Source organism: Carettochelys insculpta, chromosome 10 (assembly GCF_033958435.1).
Source record: "Carettochelys insculpta isolate YL-2023 chromosome 10, ASM3395843v1, whole genome shotgun sequence".
NCBI lineage: Eukaryota > Metazoa > Chordata > Testudines > Carettochelyidae > Carettochelys > Carettochelys insculpta.
In genome coordinates, this window is record NC_134146.1 from 46,986,993 (window position 1) to 47,008,998 (window position 22,006).

Sequence of the window (22,006 nt, forward strand, 5' to 3'; positions counted from 1 at the left end):
TCATACCAAACACACGCGGCCGCCGAGCTCTCCCGCCACCCACCCGCGCCTGCCCTGCCCCGCTCGCTGGGCCCACGGACAGGCTCCTTGCCGCTGGGCTGCCAGCTGCTGTGCTGGGTTGGGGGGGGGGCACATTCAGCCAGTCCCCCTCAGCTCCATAGCCCTGTGCCTGGCACGGAGGCAAGCGAGAGGGCTGCAGCTGGGCAGAGCACGGGCACGGAGGGGTCTGCACCCTGCAGGTCAGCTGCCATCGCTCCCTGCAGGCCGGCCCATCGCTGGCTGCAGCTCCCACCAGCAGCCCTGGCTGAAGGGAGCAGTGGGTGGGTGCGTGGCTGCAGCTCTGTCCTCCAGCAGCTCGGTGAAGCCCCCCGCAGGATGCAGCAGCTCCATGCATGGAGCCCAGGGACTCCATGGAGCGTTCGGCCTCCAGCGGCAGCGCTGCGGGGAGGCTCTGTGCAGCCCTGGGGGCGGCGGGGGGGCCTTGTGCAGATGGCCTGGGCTTGCTGGGTGCTACGGCAGGTAGCGCTTGGGGTCCCCGGGGAAGGGCATTGCTGGCGCCTGGTTGAAATGGGCCATCAGGAAGATGCTGACCGTGCCCAGGACGAAGAGCGAGGCCATGACCAAGAAGCAGACGCGGTCGATGACTCGCCCCACCAGGATCCATTCCTCGTTCTCCTGCCGGGGAGAGACAGGTAAGTGCCTGGCCAGACCTCCTCCAGGGCTTCATAAGAATGGCCATTACTGGGTCAGTCCAAAGGGCCATCGAGCCCAGCCCCGGCCCCCCCAACAGTGGCCAGTGCCGGGGGGACTGAAGACAATGATCAAGCAACTTCTCCTGCCATCCACCTCCAGCCTCTGACAAATGGAGCCCAGGGACACCACTTCTACCCCCGGCTAACAGCCTTTTATGGACCTAACCTCCATGAACGTACCGAGCTCTTCTTTGCACTCGCTTTATAGTCCCGTCTGCAGCTTCAGCCCATGGACCGCTGCCACTGAACTCAATCAGAGCTGCGTCCGCTTCCCTTGCGGCTAGACCCAGCCCCTTACTCCCCTCCTCCCAGCTCTGGGGTCCCAGCTTGGTCCCCGACCTACCTCTCCATACCTAGGGCCCGGCAAATTGGGTCGTCCCCCCCCGCCCCTTCCACTCTGACCATTTTTCCCCTCTCATTTTTTAACCTCCATGTGCAGAATAAATTATTACATGCACCGTGGATGTGCACCACGAGGCCAGCTGTGGAGTTCTGCAAATCAGCTGGGCAGCACCTGACTCCCCTCCTGGGGGGCGGGTCACCCAAGCACTCAGCTGTCAGGGAACACGGCCTCTGACCCGAGCTCCCCAAAGCCCCACTCTGCGTTAATGCTCTGCAGGGGTGGCACTCACGTTGTCAAAGTCATTCTGGGCCCGCAGTGTCTTGGCGATGTGTTTGCAGGCGTCCACGCAGGCCCGGATCTCGGGACCAGCCTGCACCAAGCTGTGGCAGAGATCCTGAGTGCACCCGTTTTCCAGGCCTTTCCCTGGGGGGGGCATGAAGAGGCGGCTCAGGGATTACTCCAGACAGCTGGCACTAGTGGGGACTTGCCTGCATCCCATCCAGGAGGCCCAGCAGCCCCATGGGGTCAGGTAGGCCAGCGCTTACCTCCCGGGGTGGGGGAGAGCTTTAGCCTTTATTTTGCTGGTGTTGTCACCCAGCGGGGGCAGGTTGGCCCTGCTGGTGGGCACTGAGCTGGGTTTGCATGGGACTGGGTGTCAGCGCACTGGGGGGTTGATGTGATTGGATTGTGACGTCCTGACGGATCATTGTTGCCACCCTTGGTCTGTATTTCCGCCAGATCACATACAGAGCGGGCCCAGCGAGGGGCTACAGAGCGTTTACGGGTCTCTGGTTAGAGCTGAACAGCTCTTGTCCAGCGCACTCTGTCCGCTTTCCTTGCGGCTACACCCAGCCCCTTACTCCCCTCCTCCCAGCTCTGGGTTCCCTTCCCAGCTTGGTCCCTGATCCACTTCTCCATACCTAGGGCCTGGCAAATTGGGTCCCGCACCCACCCCAGTCCCATGCAAACCCATCTCAGTGCCCACCAGCTGGGCCAACCTGCCCCTGGCTAGGCCGTCCCAGCTGGGAGACTCAACTCCACCAGCAGAATAAAGGCATCAGCTCTCCCCTCAGGAGGTGAGCACTGGCGGGTGTGGGACCCTGATCAGTGCAGGAGGAGAGAATTTGCCAGGTCATGGGAGGCTGATATTGTCTAGCACATCACCAACACTTCCACTGCGTACTGGGCCCTTATTTAGCTGTAATTTACCCCTCCATGGCTGCTAACAGCAGAGAACCCTGAGAGCCAGGACCGGTGGCCAGAAACAGATGTAATGGGACTGTGGGAAACTTGGCCATACCCATGATAAGTGGTCGTCCAGCTCACCTAAATCATACTGTTGCCGGAGGAGAGTTCTGGCTCAGAGACGTTCCACCTGTGCTAGTTGTGTGCATGTGTCATTTTGGTAAGTGAAGCTTCGAACACGCACTCTGGAGCTGTATTTCACGTCAGCTCCTGCAGTAACACAGGCCAGCCAGCCAGCCGGGCTGGGAAGGGCTATGCAGGCTGATTGGCCCATCAAGGAACATTCAACGTGCAATGACGCAAGGGAGGCACTGCCTGGACCTTCCTGTCCAGCCTGCAAACTGGAGTTGGGGGCGGCCTTGGTGTCTGCTTGGAGCAGCCTGAGTCTGGCTTGGACAGGTGACTTGCCCAGGTGTCTCCTAACTCCAGCTTGGACAAGGAGTGTCCCCTCACATGGCCTAGGATATATACAGGGCCCTGGAGGAGTTTCCGTTTTTGTCTCCCATCCTGCTCCTCACCCTTTGAGGTGCTTTGTTGAGACCTGACGCTCTAAAGAACAGGCCCGACGACCCATCCGAACCCCAGACCGGCTCCAGAGACGTGACTTAAGCCAGCAGTTTGCCCCATCTCTGCTACACGCCTGAATGAAGCACTTGGCACCCAGTGTGTGTATCTGAGTCTTCGCACCTTTAACTCTCCCCCTTTCTTTCTTTTTATGAATGCACCTTTAGTGTTTCGCTGCCGCAGGATCGGCACACGACACTTTTGGGGTAAGAGCCGAGGTACACATTCACCTGGGGCTGGGCCTTTGGGCTCAGAAGGACCTGGCCGGATGTGTTGGGGCTGCTTTCCACAACCCGTCCTCGGGTGGCACAGGAGAACGGAAGGTCTGAGGGAATGGCTCCTTGGGAGCCAGTGTGCCGACAAGCAGTGCTCTCTCGGACTGGGTTGGTGCCGTGTAGCAGACGCCCCCTCAAGCTCTAAACGCCTCCCCTGGAATCAGGCCTTTCAGAAGTGCCCCCAGAAATCCCATATTACAGGGGGCTATTAACCCTCCTGGGCAGCCCAACTCCTGTCTCTTGTGACACCCTCACTCGGGTCCCGTTCCCTCGGTGGCACAGCCTGTTCCAGCCCTGGGAGGGCGTGGAGGAGGTGGCTTTGCTGCTGGTGAAAGCCTGGGAGAACTGTGTGATGGAGTCGTCGGGGGGGGGGGGGGGGGGGAGTGCATGTGTGAGACTCAGGCTGGATGTGTGTGAGACAAGCAGAGCAGCTCCCGGCGGCTAAGGATGACCCTGGGGCTATAACCTAGGCTGGCAGGTAACACCTCTGCTCTGAACAAAGAGGAGGGAGGAGCTGAGCTGGGTTTGATTCGGAGGCGGCAGTTGGAAGCTGGGGGAAGAGGGAGCTGGAAGGCAGCCAGCCTGGCGAGGGGGGAAGCTACACCCCAGAGGGGACCCCTTGGGCTCCTCTCCCCAGGACGGGTTGGAATGACTCTCTCGCCGGCTGTACTGACACCTCTGTGAGAAACTGGGCCTCTGTTGCCTAGTAAACTTCCTGCTCTACCTGCTGCGTGAGAGTCACTCCTGCTGCGGCCAGGGTGCAGTGCTTGGGGACCCCTGAACCCCACCACAAGCTGCGTTCTGTGTGGCGGGGGGAGACATCTGTGCTAGAGGGCTCAGGCCCCGGCCAGCCGATGCCTTGACGCTTGCCTACCCCTGCCCCACCGAGCCCTTGCTCACCAATCTTCTCCAGGACAGCCTTCATCAGCCCGGCCCTCTCCTTCTGCTTCTCAAAGAGCAGCTCGGTCCGGGCCTTCCACAGCATGTACTCGTCAGCCTTCACCATCAGCCCCAGCGAGCTGCGTCGCCGCGGCGACGGCCTCCCGGCAGCCACATCGCCACGGCGCATATGCATCCGCAGGAAGAGAGGCAGCCGCTGCAGGCAGATCTGGGGACAGAGGGGGGCCAATGGCACCCTGAGCAGGGAGCTGGCACTGTGTCACGCAGGGGAATGGGGCAGCCAGCGCCAGCCTGCTCAGCGCAAGGGGAGCCTGTCTGCTGGGAGTGGGGCGCCCGGGACTGGGGTAGGCACCCATGTCCCACACCTCTGCCAAGTGGGCACCTGTCAGAGGGGTGTTTGCACCCCCCATTTCCTTGGCAGCTTGATTCCACCCTCGCCACCCTGCTCACAAGCCCGCCTTTGGGCCCATGCAAAGCAGTACTGAGATGCCATCAGATGTGGGGACGAGCTGGCGGCCCCGGGGTAAGAGGCGTCCTCCCGGAGGAGCGTGCCCCATAGCGCCAGAGGTCAGGCAGGCTGTCCACATCTCTGGGGTGCTGGATCCCACGTGGCATATTCGCCTTTTCCCTCTGTCCCGCCCCGCCCCAGTTACCAGGGAGCTGCGTCTTCCTGAGGGCGGTGTGAAAGTAGGAAGAATTACATTGTATGAGCGAGGTGAATTATACTGGAATAGTAGTGTCAGTTCAAGACCAGGAAAGAGAAGCTAATGTTAATGTTGTGTGTAGTTGTGCAGGATGGACCAGAGTGGAGCCAGGTGTGTCTGGGCTAAAGAAACATTAGGGGCATGTCCACACTTGCATCCCTCTTTCGAAAGAGGCATGCAAATGAGGCAAATAGAAAATGCAAATGAGGTGTAAATTTGCATACACAGTGCCTCATTTGCATATTCTAATTTCAAAAGAAGAAAACCAGTGTAGACGCTGCTCTTTCAAAAGTAAACCCATCTTCGAAAGGATCCTTCTTCCTTTTAGTTAATGGGAGGAAGGATTCTTTCAAAGATGGGGTTTTGAAAGAGCAGCATCTACACTGGCTTTCTCCGTCCAAAGATGCGCTTTTGAAATTAGAATATGCAAATGAGGCATCGAATATGCAAATTTATACCGCTTTCGAAAGAGGCATGCAAGTGTAGACACGCCCCCTAGGTGTTAGACAGGAAGCAATTGAGATAACCAGGGAGATAGGGACAGGAGATTGCTGAGGCTTGATATGGACATGAAGATACTGACTAGTCTCATGGGATTCATGTGAGTCCTGCCCCCTTTTGTAATCTTGTTAATTTTGCTTTCTTTCACCTGTACAAACCAAGGGGTTTGAGCCCTGGGTGGCACTCACATCTTCTGGGTGCATTAGCAGAGCAGCTTTGCGAACAAACAGAGCGGTCTGGCAAATCTGTGAGTCCTGAGTCTGACTCCGATGGCGGCGGCTGGCACAGGCGGGAGCCCAGGGCTGTCCCAGCCCTGCAGCCTGCTGCGTTAAGTGGGCCGCGGCCCAGCGTGGGAGCCCGTCTCACCTGCCGCACTCGCTGCGACATGCAGTGCGTGTTGGGTGTCCTCAGCGACACGTTCAGCACGATGACGGCGTTGGCCACGATCAGCACTGTCACCACCAGCAGAAAGGTCAGGTACCTGCCGGAGAGAGGGGGCCGGGACGCCGTGGGATTTTTACAGGTGTAAAGCCGTTTCTGTGACCCTTGTGTATAGTGGTACCAAGTCCTGTGCTGAGTGGGGTGTCTCATGAGAGCTGGTGGTGCCTGGACGCCGTTAGTGTGACTTGGCCGTGCTTGCGTGGGAAGTTACAGGTAACGGCTCTGTAGTGGTATGAGAAGTGCGGAAGCGCTAAGTGATGCGCTGGGGGGGCGGGGTCTCCCCACCCCAGCCAGGAGGATGGACTGAAAACAAAGGCTCAGGCTTGGAATCCACAGCCCAGGAATATGGGACGTGTTATCCACACCAGCCCAGTGACCTGCTGTGATGGAGAGAGAGAGAGAGAGAGAGAGAGAGAGAGAGAGAGAGAGTGTGTGTGTGTGTGTGTGTGTGTGTGTGTGTGAGAGTCAGGCTGGATGTGTGTGTGACAGCAGAGCAGCTCCCAGCACTAAGGGTGACTCCCTGGGGCTGTAACCTAAGCTGGCAGGGAACACCTCTGACCTGAGCAAAGCAGGGAGGAGCTGAGCTGGAGTTTGAATCGGAGGCGGCAGAGAGAGAGAGTTGGAAGGCAGCCAGCCTGGCTGAGGGGGAAGCTGCACCCCAGCTGGGGCACCCCTTGGGCTCCTCTGCCCCGGATGGGTTGGAATGACTCTCTGCCTGCTGCACTGACACCTCTGTGCTGAGCTGGGCCTCTGTCGCCTAATAAACTTCCCGTTCTACCTGCTGAGTGAGAGTCACTCCTGCCTGCGGACGGGTGCAGAGCTTGGGGACCCCTGAACCCCATCACACCTGGGCTGAGTAACGGGCTTGAGACCAGCCCATTCCACCTGCCACGGACATGGACTGGGTACACTAGCAAACCCAGAGACCAATGGCAGTTGGCCACAGCAGCTCACCCAGGTCACACGGACCCTCAAGGGCCTGTGGGAAGAAGAAAGGACTTTTTCCCTCCATCAAAAAAACTAGAAGACGGCCCTGCCAGTGCCCAGCTTGGTTCCACTTCCACAGTGCCAGTCTTCAGTTCTCCAGTTTCCATGAACTAAGCCAACATAACCTGGGATCACACCCCCTTCAAGAGTCAGCACAGACCTTGCTGGCCTGCATCGATAGCTGTGACTGACGTACATAGCGTATCACTTTCTGTTTTTCTCTCACCCTGTTCTTTCTTTCTTTGGTGATAAACCTTTAGATTTTAGATTCGAAAGGATTGGCCCAGCATGGTGATTTGGCTAAGATCTAAGTATATATTGACCTGGGACTGTGGCGGGACCTTTGGGGGCCCGGCAGTCTCTCTGGGGTTGGTGATATAGGTTTAATAACCTCTTGCCTGAGAATAGGGGGCTGTTGGTCTGAGCATGTGTAGCAGCTGGAGAACCTGTGGGTTTGCTTGTGTGGCTTCTGGCTGGCCACTGGGGCTGGCAAAGGTACTTTTGTGGCTGGCTGGGTTTGCCTTAATGAGAGACAAATCCCAGCCTGGGGCTCTAAGTGGCCCAAATTTCACTGAATCACAGGGCTGGAAGGGACCTCAGGAGGTCATCTAGTCCAGCCCCCTGCTTCAAGCAGGATCAACCCCCCACTAAGTCATCCCAGCCAGGACCTTGTCCAGCCACGACTTAAAAACCTCAAGGGATGGAGAATCCACTACCTCTCTAGGCAACGCATTCCAGTGCTTCACCACCCGCCTGGGGAAGTAGTTTTTCCTAATATCCAACCTACACCTCTCCCTCTTCAACTTCTGACCATTACTCCTTGTTCTGCCATCTGACACCACTGAGAACAGTTTCTCACCCTCCTTTTTAGAGCTCCCCTTCAGGAAGTTGAAGGCTGCTATTAAATCACCCCTCAGTCTTCTCTTCTGTAAACTAAACAAGCCCAAATGTAAGCAAATATACCCTGGGTTGGTTCCCTCAGCTGTGCCCGGAAACCCCATCATATTGCATGTATCAGAGGGGAGCTGGGCTAGTCTGCATCTTCAAAAACAACAAGAAGTCCTGTGGCACCTTAGAGACCAACAGATATTTTGGAGCATACGCTTCCGTGGGCAAAGACACGATCTGACGAAGCAGGTCTTTGCCCAGGAAAGCTTATGCTCCAAAACATCATATTACAGGGCCTCTGTCATGGTTCACCAGGCCTGCTGCCCCCGGCCCTGCTTTGCTAGCTTCAGGGCCTGAGCCATGGCGGAACCTCTCATGGAGGCTCTCGGGGCTTGGCCCAGGCTGGCTGGGGATCATGGAATTAATCTCTCATGCCACAGCAATTAGTGCTGCAGCCTGTCTGCATGCAGAAGATTAAGGGAGCCCAGACCAGACTCCCCAGTTGTCCAGCTAATCGGCTATCCATCCCCTGCAGCAGATATCTCCTCTGGTAATGCCCCTGCTGGGGGGCTCTCCCCCCTGTCACTCGTAACATGTGGAAGGGTGGTGCTTATCACTTCCCACTAGGGCCCAGTGCACATGGCCGGGGCTCACCGTGCGCCTTGCCTCAGCGCCCTCATGCAGCGGTGAGTTCTGCAGATTAACGGCAGCCTGTGCCGCAAGGCCCGTCCTGTGGGCTGCTAGGAACGGCTCTTCCTACATGCTGGCATGCTCACGTTCCAGGGCGGGGAACCTGGGAGCCACACAATCACACCTGCGCAGGCCTCTTCCCTCTGTGCTGACGCTCACGCTGAGCGTCCCCGGCCCCACCCATGACAGCGTGGTTGCTGGTTCTGCCCATTCTGCTGTGTCGCTTGAAGCAGGGCCTACCACGACCCCTCTGTCTCTGGCACCTGACGCGAATCGGCTCAGTGGGGGTTGGGGCAGTGCAAGGAGCCCAGGGGGTTTAGGAGCTCCGTGGCTGGGGGCCGGCATCACTTACTTGCCAATGAGCGGCATGGCGTCGGAGGTCTCGGGCACCTTCTGGGCGATCAGGAACAGGAAGACCGTCTGGGCCAGGAGGACATTGATGGAGACTGTGCACTTCTGGCCACCCGCTGCCGGGAAGCAGAAAGCTCAGCCCGCAACTGCACCCACGCGCTGGCCCCCACACCACCCCGGCCACCCTCTGGCTGCAGCTTCGCTCTCCTGCGCGCCGGCTCCGCTGTGGTGGCTGGAGCAGAAGGCCGGCAGCCGCTGACTTGCTGGGTGATGTGGCTGGTGAATGCCCCTTGCGGAGTCTGGCCCTCGGCCCTGCCCTGCTGCACAAGGCCACGTAGTGCTGAAGAGCCAAGCTCCCGCCTCCCCCCCCACACCACCCCTTCACTGCTGCCTGTCCCCATCCACCCCGGCTGTCCTGGCTGCTGGCCTGAGCACCGAGCTCCTGGCTGGAGCTGAACCTCCACCAGCTTCAGGGGAGAGGGGACGAGGCCTGGGGTGAAGCACAGGAGGGGTTAATGTCCTGGGTAAGGAGAGGCACAGCCTCCCCTGGCCTTTGACACCCCCCCAATGTGCCCTGGGCATGCAGGCTGGGGAAAATGCTTCTGAACCCCAAGGGGCTGGTGAGCTGCCCAACCCTGCCTAGGATGTCTCATAGCCTGGAAGGCCAAGAGGGACCAGCAGGACCATCCAGTCAAATTCCTTAATGTCACAGGCCACAGAGGCTCACCCACCCACTCCTGCGGGAGAGCCCCAGCCTCCGGCTGAGCTACTGGCACCTGCTAATGTTGAGTGAGAACTGCAGGTGACAAGGAATCTCTTGCCGACTCTTGTTCTCACCTGCGCCTGACTCAGACCCCGTGTGGCAAAAGCCCCCCAGGCTCTCTGCCAATCTGACGGGTGGAGGGGAATTCCTTCCTGACCACCAAACATGGCACTCAGTTAGGCCAGGAGCATGGGGGTGAGACCCACCAGCCAGACCGCTGGGAAAGAATTTGCTGCCGTTTGGATGTGTGCAAGGGAGCCATGAGCTCTCAGGCAGATCTCAGGAAGGGGCTGGGATCAGTGGGGATAGGGGAGTACCAAGGGGTCAGAAACGGGGTGTAACTAGGTGGCCGGGGAGGAGCCAATCTTTGCATTTCAGCCCATTTCAGGTCATCTTCTCGGGGCCGGGGGCGTGATTCCTGTCAGCCACCCCCACAGAACATCCCCACATCACCTGGGCAGTAGGGTGACCCTCTCACTGGCCTGTTGCATGGGCAATGGACTGGACTGGGTCCGTCTCCCCCACACTGCTGCCCCCGCTTTTCCACTCTGAGAGCTGCAGGTTGAACCAATCCCAGAGCTTGAGCCGTGGTGGGTGGCTGGGAACGCAGGTGCCCTCCCAGCAGCCAGGGCTCTACCTTTGGCGGGCAGGAAATAGACCAGCACAGCCACGGAGGAGATGAGCACACAGGGCACGATGATGTTGATGACGTAGAAGAGCGGTTTCCGCTGGATGATCAGGTAGAAGACGACCTGCTGGTAACCCAAGTCATCCGGGGTGAAGCGCTCAGCGTTCACAATCTTCTTGGCCGGCCGGTGCTTGATCACCCACTCCCCATTCTCTGTGGGAAGACAACACCGCCCGGCCCAGCTCATGAGCATCCCACTGCTGGCACCAACGCCCCATGGGAGCAGCAGGCATCAGCCCTGGGGAACGTGGACCTTCTCTAGTGCCCCCTGCTGGTGGTTGCCCAGAACTGCCATCGTTATCTGGAGCCTTCAGCAGCAAGTGAGCTCAGAAGGGGAAGCCCCTGTGCTGCCACGGAGACCTGGGTGCAGCCAGAATGTCAGGGAGCTGTTGGATGTCCCAAGGCATTGGGGGGGGGGGTGTTGGTGGGAGCAGCAGGGGGCAGGCAGGCTAAGGGCTCTGTGCCAGGATGTTCCCATTTGCTGCCTCTCTGCATCTCTCCCCCAGGCAGCACAGGACGCCTGGCAGGGCCAGCTGAGCAACTCTTGCCATTGGGTCTGTGCAGGGGAGCCCGCTCCTGCTCCCGCCATGTCCTTGGCGCCAGAGGGCATCTGAGCCAGTGCCCCATACAGACAGGGAGAGGAACCCTTTGCTGGGGGCTTCCCACGAGGGGGACAGGGAAAGGGGCTGGGAGAGGATTTACAGCCCTGCCTGGGAGCTCTGCCTAGTTCTGTGGCTCAGCAGGATCTGCACAGCTCCCAGCTTCCTGCAGCCCAGTAAGGGACTGGTGCCCTGGGGCCTGATCCTGCTTGGGAGCTAAATGACACCAGCTCCCATGGAGCTTAGTGGTGCAGGGGTCTCGGCTGAAGGCTCAGTTGCTCTCCTGCCTGACACCCAGCTGCTGGGCGAAGCCACGCGTGACAGCTTATTAAGACTTCTTGTTTTTCCCGTCCGCTGCAGGAGCAATTCTTTCTAACCGCTCGAGCTCTCCGGCACGGCCTGGTAATGAAAGAATAAATCGCGCTGCCCCAACAGCATTTCCTTTCTTCACGATGCAATTAAAAGGTGATGGAAAACGGCCCTGGCCGCCCGTGACAGCCCCATTCCCCGAATCACTCCGGCCCGATTGCTGCTTCGCTTCCGGAATGATTTGCCGGCAGAGAGCCTGAGAACCGGGTGAGAAAAAGAAATCGCCTCTCTCTCTCTCTCTCTCTCTCGCTCTCAGAGCATGGCTGTTACAAGGACCTGTGGGAAGGTGCCAGCTGCTGCTAACCAGGGTTCTCTCAAATCTTTTCCATCCAGGGCGGAATAAATTTTATGTGTGCCGGTGCACCAACAGGGGAAACACAAAGTCTAACTGTGGCTGCTCAGTGGGGCAGTTGGATTCTCTCCTGTGGGGTCACACAAGCGCCCTGCGTACAGGCCACACTGCTAATACCCCGCCGTGCAGGGGTACCGGTGCCCAAGACCAAATCCCTCTTCCAAATCCAGGCTACGTAACCCAAACTGGAACACTGCTCCTGCCAGCAGAGAAGGGCCAGGGCAGTGCAACCAGCCCCAAGAATTCCAGTGCTCAGGGCCCCGGGGTGTCTCCTGGAGCTCTGCTGGCTGGGAGCGGTGTGGTGGTGCCCAGGTCCTGAACAGCTGTCCTGAGTGTCACGGATGGCAGAACACGGAACAATGGTCTCGAGTTGCGGTTGGGAAGGTCCAGGTTGAACATTAGGAGAAACCTTTCCACGAGGAGGGTGGTGAAGCAGTGGAATGGTCTGTCCAGGGAGGTGGTGGAGTCTCCATCCCTGGAGGTGTTTAAGTCTCGCCTCCACAAAGACCTGGCTGGGCTGATCTCATAGAATCATAGAAGAGTAGATCTGGAAGGGACCTCGAGAGGCCATCAAGTCCAGCCCCCTGCCCTCATGGCAGGACCAAGCACTTTCTAGACCATCCCTGAAAGCCATCTATCTAACCTCTTCTTAAATATCTCCAGTGATGGAGATTCTACCACCTCCCTTGGCAATTCGTTCCAGTGTTTGATCACCCTGACAGTTAGGAACTTTTTCCTAATGTCCAACCTGAACCTCCCCTGCTGCAATTTAAGTCCATTGCCTCATGTTCTATCCTCAGAGGCCAAGAAGAACAAGCTCCCTCCCTCTGCCTTATGACACCCTTTTAGATTCCTGAAAACTGCTATCATGTCCCCCCCTCAATCTTCTCTTTTCCAAACTAAACAAGCCCAATTCTTTCAGCCTTTCTTCATAGGTCATGTTCTCTAGACCTTTGATCATTCTCGTTGCTCTCCTCTGGACCCTCTCCAATTTCTCCACATCCTTCCTGAACTGCGGTGCCCAGAACTGGACACAATACTCCAGCTGAGGCCTAACCAGCGCAGAGTAGAGCGGGACAATGACTCCTCGTGTCTTGTTCACGACACACCTGTTAATGCATCCTAGAATCATGTTTGCTTTTTTTGCAACAGCATCACACTGGTGGCTCATATTTAGCTTGTGGTGCACTATAACCCCTAGATCCCTTTCTGCTGTACTCATTCCTAGGCAGTCCTTTCCCATTCTGTATGTGTGACACTGATTGTTCCTTCCTAAGTGAAGCACTTTGCATTTGTCCTTATTAAACTTCATCCTGTTTACCTCAGCCCATTTCTCCAGTTTATCCAGATCCTTTTGAATTATGACCCTATCCTCCAAAGCAGCTGCAACCCCTCCCAGCTTGGTATCGTCTGCAAACTTAATAAGTGTACCTTCTATGTCAATGTCTATGATCTGATGGGTTTGGTCCTGCCTAGGGCAGGGGGCTGGACTTTTTTAGGTCTCTTCCAGCTCTGTTATTCCATGATTCTATGAATCAAGCAGACAAGTCGGGAGTTGTCCGTGGACCCGCCCGGCCTGCAGGAGGCCCACAGACAACAGGCTCTTTGCTCCCTGAGCAGGTCCGTCCGGGGCACTGATGGAGGCCGGGCCCTGTGGAAAAACACTCGTGACCGTGGAATTAAGGGCCGGCGTCAACTGGACGCACGAGACGGCCGGATTCAGGAGCCCTTCGCGCCTAACTTCGGAGCCCTGGACGGTGGCTCCTTGGCAGTGTCTTTTACCAGGGGGGTGTGGGGTGTCATTGCTAGGTCCCAGAAAAAGCCCATGGAAATCAGCAGGGTCGGGGCACCACATCCCCAGCCACAACCCCTGGCCCTGGAGCTCCGAGAAGACTGGAGTGCATCTTCCAGGGGGGCCGGTCCTGGTGTGGGGGCAGCAGAGGAGGGTGTTTCAGGGAGCCGAGCTCCGGAGGGAAGGGTGCTCCAGTGGCTTCTGCCGTCCCCTCAGACTAAGCTCTGACCCTCCCACCTGGGCTTGGCCCAGTCCTGCCTGCCCCAGCCCAGCCCAGCCCTGCCTCTGCTCCGTGGGCTCCACAGCCCAGTCTCTGTGCTCAGCCACTCCTCTGCCCATATCCCCCGTGCCCAACTCAGCACCCAGCCAGCCCCAGCTCTGTGCCAGCCCAACTTCCAGGCCGTTCCTTCCCTTGCATAGCTTTCCTGCTCCATGCTGCCTGGGCATGGGCAGTGGGACGGGCTCCCTGTGCTAAGGGGCCAGCCCCACCCCGCCCGGCTGTGGGCATTCCAGGGGAAGGCTGGCGTCGTCCTGCACCCCAGTTGCTCTGGGGCAAGGCCCAGGCACTGGGCGGGGATGGAGCACACTCAGTGAGGCCAACCGCTGGAGATTTTAGCTGCTAGTCCCTACCAAGCAGGTAGCAACTGCAATTTTTTTCCCCCGAGGCTCAGCCCGGGGCCAGGTTTTGGGGCCTAGCACCGGGAGGCTAAAACGTCCCTCCCACCCCAAACACCTCCCCAGCCATGTTTCACATCCCTGCTCCAACTGTTGAGGGCTCTGCAGCTGGTCAAAGGAAAGGCTCCCGGGATTTCTTCCTGGTCTCATTCTTGCACTCGGCTTCAGCTGCTACTTTTCCCAGCTCAGCCCGAGGCTAGTGCCCAGCGTGGGAAATATCAGCCGAATGCTTTGTCTGGCAAAGGTCTTAAGCAAAAGAAACCAAAATCTTACAGCGGGAAGGGTCATAGAATCCTAGAATCCTAGGACTGGAAGGGACCTCAGGAGGGCATCTCGTCCAGCCCCCTGCTTCATGCAAGATCAACCCCAACTAAGTCATCCCAGCCAGGACCTTGTCAAACTGGGACTTAAAAACCTCAAGGGATGGAGATTCCACCACCTCTCTAAGCAACGCATTCCAGTGCTTCACCACCCGCCTGGGGAAGTAGTTTTTCCTAATATCCAACGTACACCTCTCCCTCTGCAACTTCAGCCCATTGCTCCTTGTTCTGCCATCTGACACCACTGAGAACAGCCTCTCCCCCTCCTCTTTAGAGCCCCCTTTCAGGAAGCTGAAGGCTCCTATTAAATCACCCCTCAGCCTTCTCTTCTGTCAGGAGCCTCAATAACAGGCCGGGCTCCCAGTCCCACCTATCGCTTAAATGTCACTTTCTCTATCAATGCCTCGTCCCTGTTCTGGACGGCTGGGAGGTTGTGATCCTGCTGCACTTTGGTCCACGCTGGCTGCCCTTCTGGCCACTGGCCTCCCTAAATAGGTATGGCTCTGCCCGTTCTGGCCTGGGCAGTCCAGGCTGCATGTTGCCACCAGCTGGAAGTTCTACGTTGGCTTGGCTGGGCCAGTGGTGACCCCGGGGGCTGCAGACGGAAGCAGGTTGTTACCTGTGAAAGCTTCAGGGTCAATGACGATCCACTCGATGGTCTGCCCATCTTCCACCGTCAGCAGCAGGTTAATTTCATTGGCGCTGTAGGTCTGGGACCTGTGCAGCAGGGATGGGGCAGCCATGTGTGCTCGGCCTGGCTGGCTAAAGGCCACTCTCGTGCCAGCAGCAATGCCGAGATCCCACCAGCCGGCAGATGCTTCAGCCACTCCTGAGCTCGGCATCACACCTGCGGAACTGGCTTTCCCTTTTCTTTGGGAGCGAGGCAGCGTCTGGGCTGCCTGCCTGATGTCCCCAGCTCCAGCACTCGGGGTCACTCCCGCCTCTGCCTCAGCCCCACAGCAGTCATGGGCCTCGCCTGGCTTTGGAGAGGGCAGACCTGGGGAAATTTCCAGGCAGGCCCCAATCTGCCCTGTGTCTGCCTTCAGGGCCGGGACATGGGGGGTCGCTGGCTCTGCAGGGCCGGGACGTGGGGGGGTCGCTGGCTCTGCAGGGCCGGGACATGGGGGGTCGCTGGCTCTGCAGGGCCGGGACATGGGGGGTCGCTGGCTCTGCAGGGCTGGAGACGTGGGGGGGTCGCTGGCTCTGCAGGGCCGGGACGTGGGGCGGGGGGTCGCTGGCTCTGCAGGGCCAGGACATGGCAGGTTGCTGGCTCTGCAGGGCCGGGACGTGGGGGGTCGCTGGCTCTGCAGGGCTGGAGACGTGGGGGGGTCGCTGGCTCTGCAGGGCCGGGACGTGGGGGGGTCGCTGGCTCTGCAGGGCTGGAGACATGGGGGTCGCTGGCTCTGCAGGGCCGGGACGTGGGGGGTCGCTGGCTCTGTAGGGCTGGAGACATGGGGGTCGCTGGCTCTGCAGGGCCGGGACGTGGGGGGGTCGCTGACTCTGTAGGGCTGGAGACATGGGGGTCGCTGGCTCTGCAGGGCCGGGACGTGGGGGGTCGCTGGCTCTGCAGGGCCGGGACGTGGGGGGGTCGCTGGCTCTGCAGGGCCGGGACGTGGGGGGGTCGCTGGCTCTGCAGGGCTGGAGACATGGGGGTCGCTGGCTCTGCAGGGCCGGGACGTGGGGGGTCGCTGGCTCTGTAGGGCTGGAGACATGGGGGTCGCTGGCTCTGCAGGGCCGGGACGTGGGGGGGTCGCTGGCTCTGCAGGGCTGGGACGTGGGGGGGTCGCTGGCTCTGCAGGGCCGGGACGTGGGGGGGTCGCTGGCTCTGCAGCGCCAGGACGTGGCGGGTTGCTGGCTCTGCAGGGCCGGGACGTGGGGGGCGGGGTTGCTGGCTCTGCAGGGCCGGGACGTGGGGGGTCGCTGGCTCTGCAGGGCCGGGACGTGGGGGGTCGCTGGCTCTGCAGGGCCGGGACATGGCAGGTTGCTGGCTCTGCAGGGCCGGGGATGCCCGCTGTGCATTACACAGTATCAGCCATATCAGCGGGGCCGTGTCCTGCCTGGAGCGAGCGCCCGGCTGGCCGGCTGCCGATCGGGACTGGCCGGCGCAGGGGAGGGGACTCCTGTGTCGCTGACTCTGGTGGCTCAGGGTTTAGGAGGTGCTTCCGGGGTCAGAGGCGGTCACGTGGCATCGCGAGGGGCAAGGCAGATGGGACGCCAGGGCCCTGCTCTCTGTTCCACACTCCCTCAGCAGCACCACGCACCTGGGCCATAGGACCAGGGCCCCGGTGCTGAGCAGATTCCTGGGGCTGGGGAGAAAGTGTGGGTCACAGACAAGTCTCTGGCTTAAAGGCGCAGTGTGCCAGGGCTCTGCCTGGGGCCGGAGGGGCCGGAGCCGGCTGTGGCTTGCAAGCCTTTGCTGCAAGCGCAGCAACCTCCGGGGCACGAGCCATGGAAACCGGCAAGGCAGCTGCTGCAGAGCTGAGTCGGACCAGCCTCTGGCCAAGGCTGAGGGAGGTGTCGGGGGTCACAGCTGTGTGTGGCGTGCTGGGCCCCAGGGGGTGATCTGGACAAGCAGCTGCCTGGGAGAGGGTGTCAGAGCCACCAGCCCAGCAGGAGACCTAGGTACACCTCCAGCTCTGCCCCCTGTCCTCCCAGGCCGTCCCCTGGATCGCCCGGCAGGAGCCCTGCACACACGCCCTGCCTGTCCCTGGGCTGCCCTGCAGGAGCCCTGCACACCCCCCGCCCGCACTCACTGGAACACCATGGAGCAGTTCTGCCAGTCGAAGGGGAAGTAGGTGACGAAGATGGCGCAGGAGGTGCGGTAGATGGCGGGCGGCATCCACAGGAGGCAGCCGCTGGAATCCAGCAGCGTGTTGCAGTACAGGGTGATCTCAAACACCCCATCGATGCTGCAGGAGGAGAAGGGCTGGTCAGGCCCCCTGGGCGCTCCCTCCCTCCCTGCTCCAAGCTCATGCTGTGGGCCTGCCCCTGGCCCTGCGGCCGGAACTGCCCCAGGGCCACAGGTCAGCCCCCAGCAAGGCAGAGGCGATCCCTAAATGCCCCCGGATGGCCAGCTAGGCAGGGGCAGCTGGTCTGCAGGAATGGTGGTGCCCAGCGCCCGCCCCCACCCCCATGCAAACACTTGCCCCTGCCCCTGCCTGAAGCTCTGGGAGGGAGGTGGGTGCTGAGTGCAGGCTCTGGGCTGGGGGAGGGGTGTAGGGCGCAGGCTCCTGGATGGAGGCTGAGTGCTGAGTGCAGGCTCTGGGCTGGGGACGTGGGGCCAGGAGGGCCGGGGGATGCACTGGGGGAGAGCATGGGGGGTGGGCAGCAAGCAGGGCTGGGGGGACCCTGGCCCTGGGCCAGGAATAGAGCTGTTCCCCCAGCACCAGGGGCTCGCGCACCCGGGGGCTCCCAGCCCCCAAGCACCCCCCCTACCAGCTGTGGGGCGGGGTGTGATGGGGCGGGGCGCACCACCACTGCCCTCTGCTGGATGGAGGGGGAATTGCTCCTGGCTGGGCTCGGCGCTGCCTGCCGGCTGCACTGCTAGAAGATAAAAGCTTATTCCTGCTGCAGCCAGCGGAGACCTCCCTTGTCGCCCACCCGGCTGTGCTGTGCTGTGCGGTGCGGTGTTGTGTTGTGCGGTGCTGTGTTGTGTTGTGCGGTGCTGTGTTGTGTTGTGCTGTGTTGGGCAGTGAGGTGTGGTGCGGTGTGGTGCTGTGCGGTGAGGTGTTGTGTTGTGCTGTGCGGTGTTGTGCTGTGCTGTCCTGTGCGGTGCTGTGCTGTGTTGTGTTGTGCTGTGCGGTGTTCTGCGGTGCTGTGCGGTGCTGTCCTGTGTTGTGTTGCGGTGCTGTGTGGTGCTGTCCTGTGTTGTGTTGTGCGGTGCTGTGTTGTGCAGTGCTGTGCTGTGAGGTGTTGTGTTGTGCTGTGCAGTGTTGTGTGGTGCTGTGTTGTGCAGTGTTGTGCGGCTGGCGCACAGCCGGGGAGGCTCTGCCTGCAGCGCTGGAAGCAGGAGGCTGCTGCCGGTGGTGGCTCTGGGTGCGTAGCCCCAGCCCAGCCCCGGCAGAGGAGGGCGCCTCCGCAGGCGTGCCCTGGCCAAGGGTGGGCTGGGGGAGGCAGGTATCTACGGCTGCCATCCCCGGCAGCTCCACGCCGACCCTCCGGCTGGGCGCTGCAGCCGCTCACTTGTTCTCCAGGACGACGTCTGGCAGCCACACCTCGGTGGAGGGCACCCGCAGCAGCTGGATGTCGTCGTAGTCCTTGGGGTCCCACCGCAGCCGGTAATCACACCATTTCTGGGCGAGAGGGACGGGGCCCAGGCACTCGTCACGGAAAGGGCATCTCTGGCCACCACCCCCTTTACCACCCCAGCCTGGCATGCAGGGACCAGGCCTGCTCTGGCCACGGGCTGGGACCTGCCAGGGTTTCCCTGTGACTTGTCCCGGCTGCCCCAGGGCGCCCGGGCAGGGTGGTGAACCTGGGGCCTGTGCTGGAAGCCAGGGCTCTGCCGGGGCGGCCGATCTGTGCCCCACCGCGGGGTGGAAGGAGCCCCGAACACCCGGCACCCCCAGCACCACACTGGGAGGCTCTGGCCCCAGCCCCATGTGTCTCCAGGCCAGGAGGGGCTGCAGGGGAACAGGAGGGCTGATGAAGCGAGGGCAGGCGGGGGGGCTGATCTCTGCCTGCTGCCGGCACCTGGGGCCCCTTACCATCTCAATCCAGATGTTGGTGGTGAGGGTCTCTTCCCGCTCGTTCTGGGCCGGGGAAAGAAAGGAGAGGGAGGGGCGAGTGAGAGAGCTGCCCTGCTCTGCCCCCTTCTGCCGCCTGTCCGGCTACAAGCTGGGGCTGGGTGGCCAACTCGGCAACGTCCCCTCAGCCACCGTGCGGCTCCGGTGCATGGGGCCCTGAGGAATTACCTCCCAGTGTGCAGCCCTGAGGGGGGCGCTGGGTGCACCCTGAGCGGGGCAGCGCCCTAGGGTCCCAGCCTGCCCCGGCCCGCACCTGAGCAGAGCCATCACTGGTCACCTGCCCCTGGCACTGCCCTGCGCCTCCTCCCCTCCCTGGGCCTTCCCCCCACCAGCACTGCCCTGAGCCTTCTGCCCTCCCTGGTCCTCCCCCCCACCGGCACTGCCCTGCGCCTCCTGCCCTGGCACTGCCCTGCACCTCCTCCCCTCCCTGGGCCTTCCCCCCACCAGCACTGCCCTGCGCCTCCTGCCCTGGCACTGCCCTGCGCCTCCTCCCCTCCCTGTGCCACCCCGTCCCTGGCAATGGCCTGCGCCTCCCTCTGGTTCCCCCTGCTCACTCCCCCAATTCCCATCTGCTTTCCTCCCCTCCCCTGGCTGCCGTGATTCTCCCCGGGGACCGTCACCAAGGGGACTAGGACACAGTGTTCTGCAGGCGGTTCCTCGGGCACCTGCCCTGGCACAGCCCCCGTTCTGCCAGCTGGGGCAGAGTGAGAGACGCCCGGGCTGGGCCGGCTCTCCCAGGTCAGGCTCGATTCCTTTCCGCACCGGCTGGCCCCGGCTCGGCATGTTCCTGGCATTGGCGCCTCCTGCCTCTGTCACTGTCAATCCCGGGCAGCGCCCCAGGAGGCAGCCGGCACTGGGGTCTCTGTCCCCCATGCTGGGCCTGATGGGAAACAGCCCACCTTGCCTCTCCTGCAGCCCCTCTCCTCCCCTGTCGCTTGGTGGTCTCAGGTGGCCGCCACCTCGCGAGTCCCTGGCCCCAAGGTGCGGGGGTGGCTCTGCTTACCAGGGAGATGAGGTTGGTGAGGGTCAGCTTCAGCGTGATGTTGACGACCTCCCCCTCCTGCTGGGCCGGGCGCAGGTGGCGGTTGTAATTGGCCATCAGGTCATTGAGCAGTTTCTCCTCCTGGTTGCGGCCCAGCACAGCTGAAAGCAGGGCACTGCCAGGCACTGAGGGAGGTTGGCGCCACCCCGGCCCCTCGCCAACTGCTCACAATCAAACCAGCCGGCTGGGGCCAGGGGTCTGCCTGGGTGACCCTCAGCCTGATGGCACAGGACAGCTCCAGCGTGGGCAGCCCTGAAGGACCCTCCGACCTACCCCGCTCTGGCCACCTGCCCAGCCTCCTCCGTCGCGGGGGCGTCAGTGCCCCAGGCTCCTCTGAGACGCAACGTGGACGGCTGAGTAGGTGCCCAGGGCCACCCAGTTTTGTGCTGGTGGGAGGGTCTCACAGGAGCACCAGCCAGCCACGAAATGACAGCACCTTTCAGCTGCCACTCACCTGCAGGGGGGTTGAGCCGACGGCAGGGTCACAAGCGCCTGGAGAGCAGGATGTGCCTGCTGCGGGGCTGGCCACACCAAGGATAATAGCCTACTACTGCCGAGTGGTAATAGAGGGACTTCTGGAGAGTAGGGAGTACAGAGCTCTCTGCTGTGGAGCAGGAGGAGCCAGATTTAAACCTGGCGAACAGGGGCTGGAAGCCCTGAGGGTGTAAGGAGGAAGAGCAGTGATCCATTCCTCCCAGGGAAGAGGGCGGCAGGTTTCTGCCTATCCAATTTTTATGAGCAGGTCCCGACTCCAAGGCCCCAGAAGTCGCCAACGTGGCTTGAACTCAACAGGTGGTCTGAGCTGTGGCCTTCGAACGAGGGCGAGCCGTCTGCTAGCTCTGGCCTGGGATTGCTCCCCGTCGGCCGCACTGCTGGTTAGCTCATTAACTGGTGTTTTACAAATCCCAGGCATTCTTAAATTATTAACGTCCAACGCCCAGCCAATCGCTTCGGGATGAAACGCCTCTGGGGGACGCTTCAAGCGCTGACGAATTACCTCCGTTAGCAAAGCTGCTGCTGCTGCTTACTGGAAAGCATTGGGGGCGGGGGACACAGGGTGATTCAGAGCGTGTCTGGGTTTAGTGCTGGCAGCTGGCCAGTGTCTCGGCGGGTGTATGTGTGTGTCTCACGCTCGGGGTGGGGGTGTGCGTGCCCTGGGTGGGCGTGTGCATCTCTCTGACTCTGGGCTCAGAGCCCCTGCGAACAGGCAGCAGCTGGTCCCATTGTCAAGCAAGAGAGCCTGCCAATAATGGATTTGTCCTCTCCAATGTTCACACTCGCAAAGCAGAGGGAGCCCAGCTCAGACACACCCTCTGGCTCCATGATCCCAAGCATGAAATGGACAAGGGGGGGTTCCCTATGGGCAACATACAATGGATGAGGGGGTTTCCCCATAGACAGCGTGAAATGGATTTGGGGGGTTCACTATAGGCAGTGTGAAATGGACGAGGGGGGCTTCCCTATGGGTAACATACAATGGATGAGGGGGGTTCCCCATGGGCAGTGTGAAATGGACGGGGGGGTTCCCTATACACAGTGTGAAATGGACGAGGGGGGGGGTTCCCCATGGGCAGTGTGAAATGGACGAGGGGGTTCCCTGTAGACAGTGTGAAATGGACGAGGGGGGTTCCCCATGGGCAGTGTGAAATGGACGAGGGGGGTTCCCCACGGGCAGTGTGAAATGGACGGGGGGCGTTCCCCGTAGACAGTGTGAAATGGACGAGGGGGGTTCCCCATGGGCAGTGTGAAATGGTGGGGGGGCCCATGTAGGCGGAGCAGAGGGGGACGGGCCCAGTGTGACACCCCAGGGAGGTGAGCTGGGTTCTGGAGGGCGTGTCGTGGTGTAGGGCTGCAGGGAGCTGGGCACGGGGACAGGTCCAGGGAGCTGGCGCTGCAGGGGCCGGGCGCAGGGCTGCTGATGCTCAGCACCAGAGCCTCTGGGCCCTGGCAGGCAGGAGCCAGCCCTGGGCCAGGGTTGTCGATGTTTGGAGCCCCCGCCAGGCAGCAGGCCCCGGCACTA

At 60.9% G+C, this 22,006-nt stretch overlaps 1 protein-coding gene across 2 annotated transcripts; it reads right to left on the minus strand.

The window, feature by feature from the left end:
• Position 1: 1 nt before the first annotated feature.
• On the minus strand, positions 2 to 20,026 carry CHRNG (cholinergic receptor nicotinic gamma subunit). Of its 2 annotated transcripts, none has more exons than XM_075004002.1 (11): positions 19,948 to 20,026; positions 18,906 to 18,950; positions 18,382 to 18,491; positions 16,953 to 17,108; positions 14,819 to 14,916; positions 10,042 to 10,245; positions 8,643 to 8,757; positions 5,651 to 5,765; positions 4,080 to 4,287; positions 1,385 to 1,518; positions 2 to 675 (listed from the first exon to the last, which is right to left on the minus strand). In XM_075004002.1, the coding sequence occupies exons 2-11, from the start codon at positions 18,906 to 18,908 to the stop codon at positions 511 to 513; spliced, it is 1,308 nt and encodes a 435-aa protein (XP_074860103.1). In that variant the 5' UTR covers positions 18,909 to 18,950; positions 19,948 to 20,026; the 3' UTR covers positions 2 to 510. The 2 variants fall into 2 exon arrangements, with proteins under 2 accessions (XP_074860103.1, XP_074860104.1); XM_075004003.1 differs by lacking the exon at positions 2 to 675 and adding an exon at positions 2,422 to 2,601 and having other exon boundaries at positions 1,402 to 1,518.
• Between the last annotated feature and the right edge of the window lie 1,980 nt (positions 20,027 to 22,006).

Coding starts and splice junctions, on each gene's coding strand:
- CHRNG (XM_075004002.1), bottom strand. Junction 8,758..10,041: donor CTATTTCCTGCCCGCCAAAG/GTAGAGCCCTGG, acceptor GCTTCCCGGCAG/CGGGTGGCCAGAAGTGCACA. Junction 5,766..8,642: donor GCCATGCCGCTCATTGGCAA/GTAAGTGATGCC, acceptor TCTCTCCGGCAG/GTACCTGACCTTTCTGCTGG.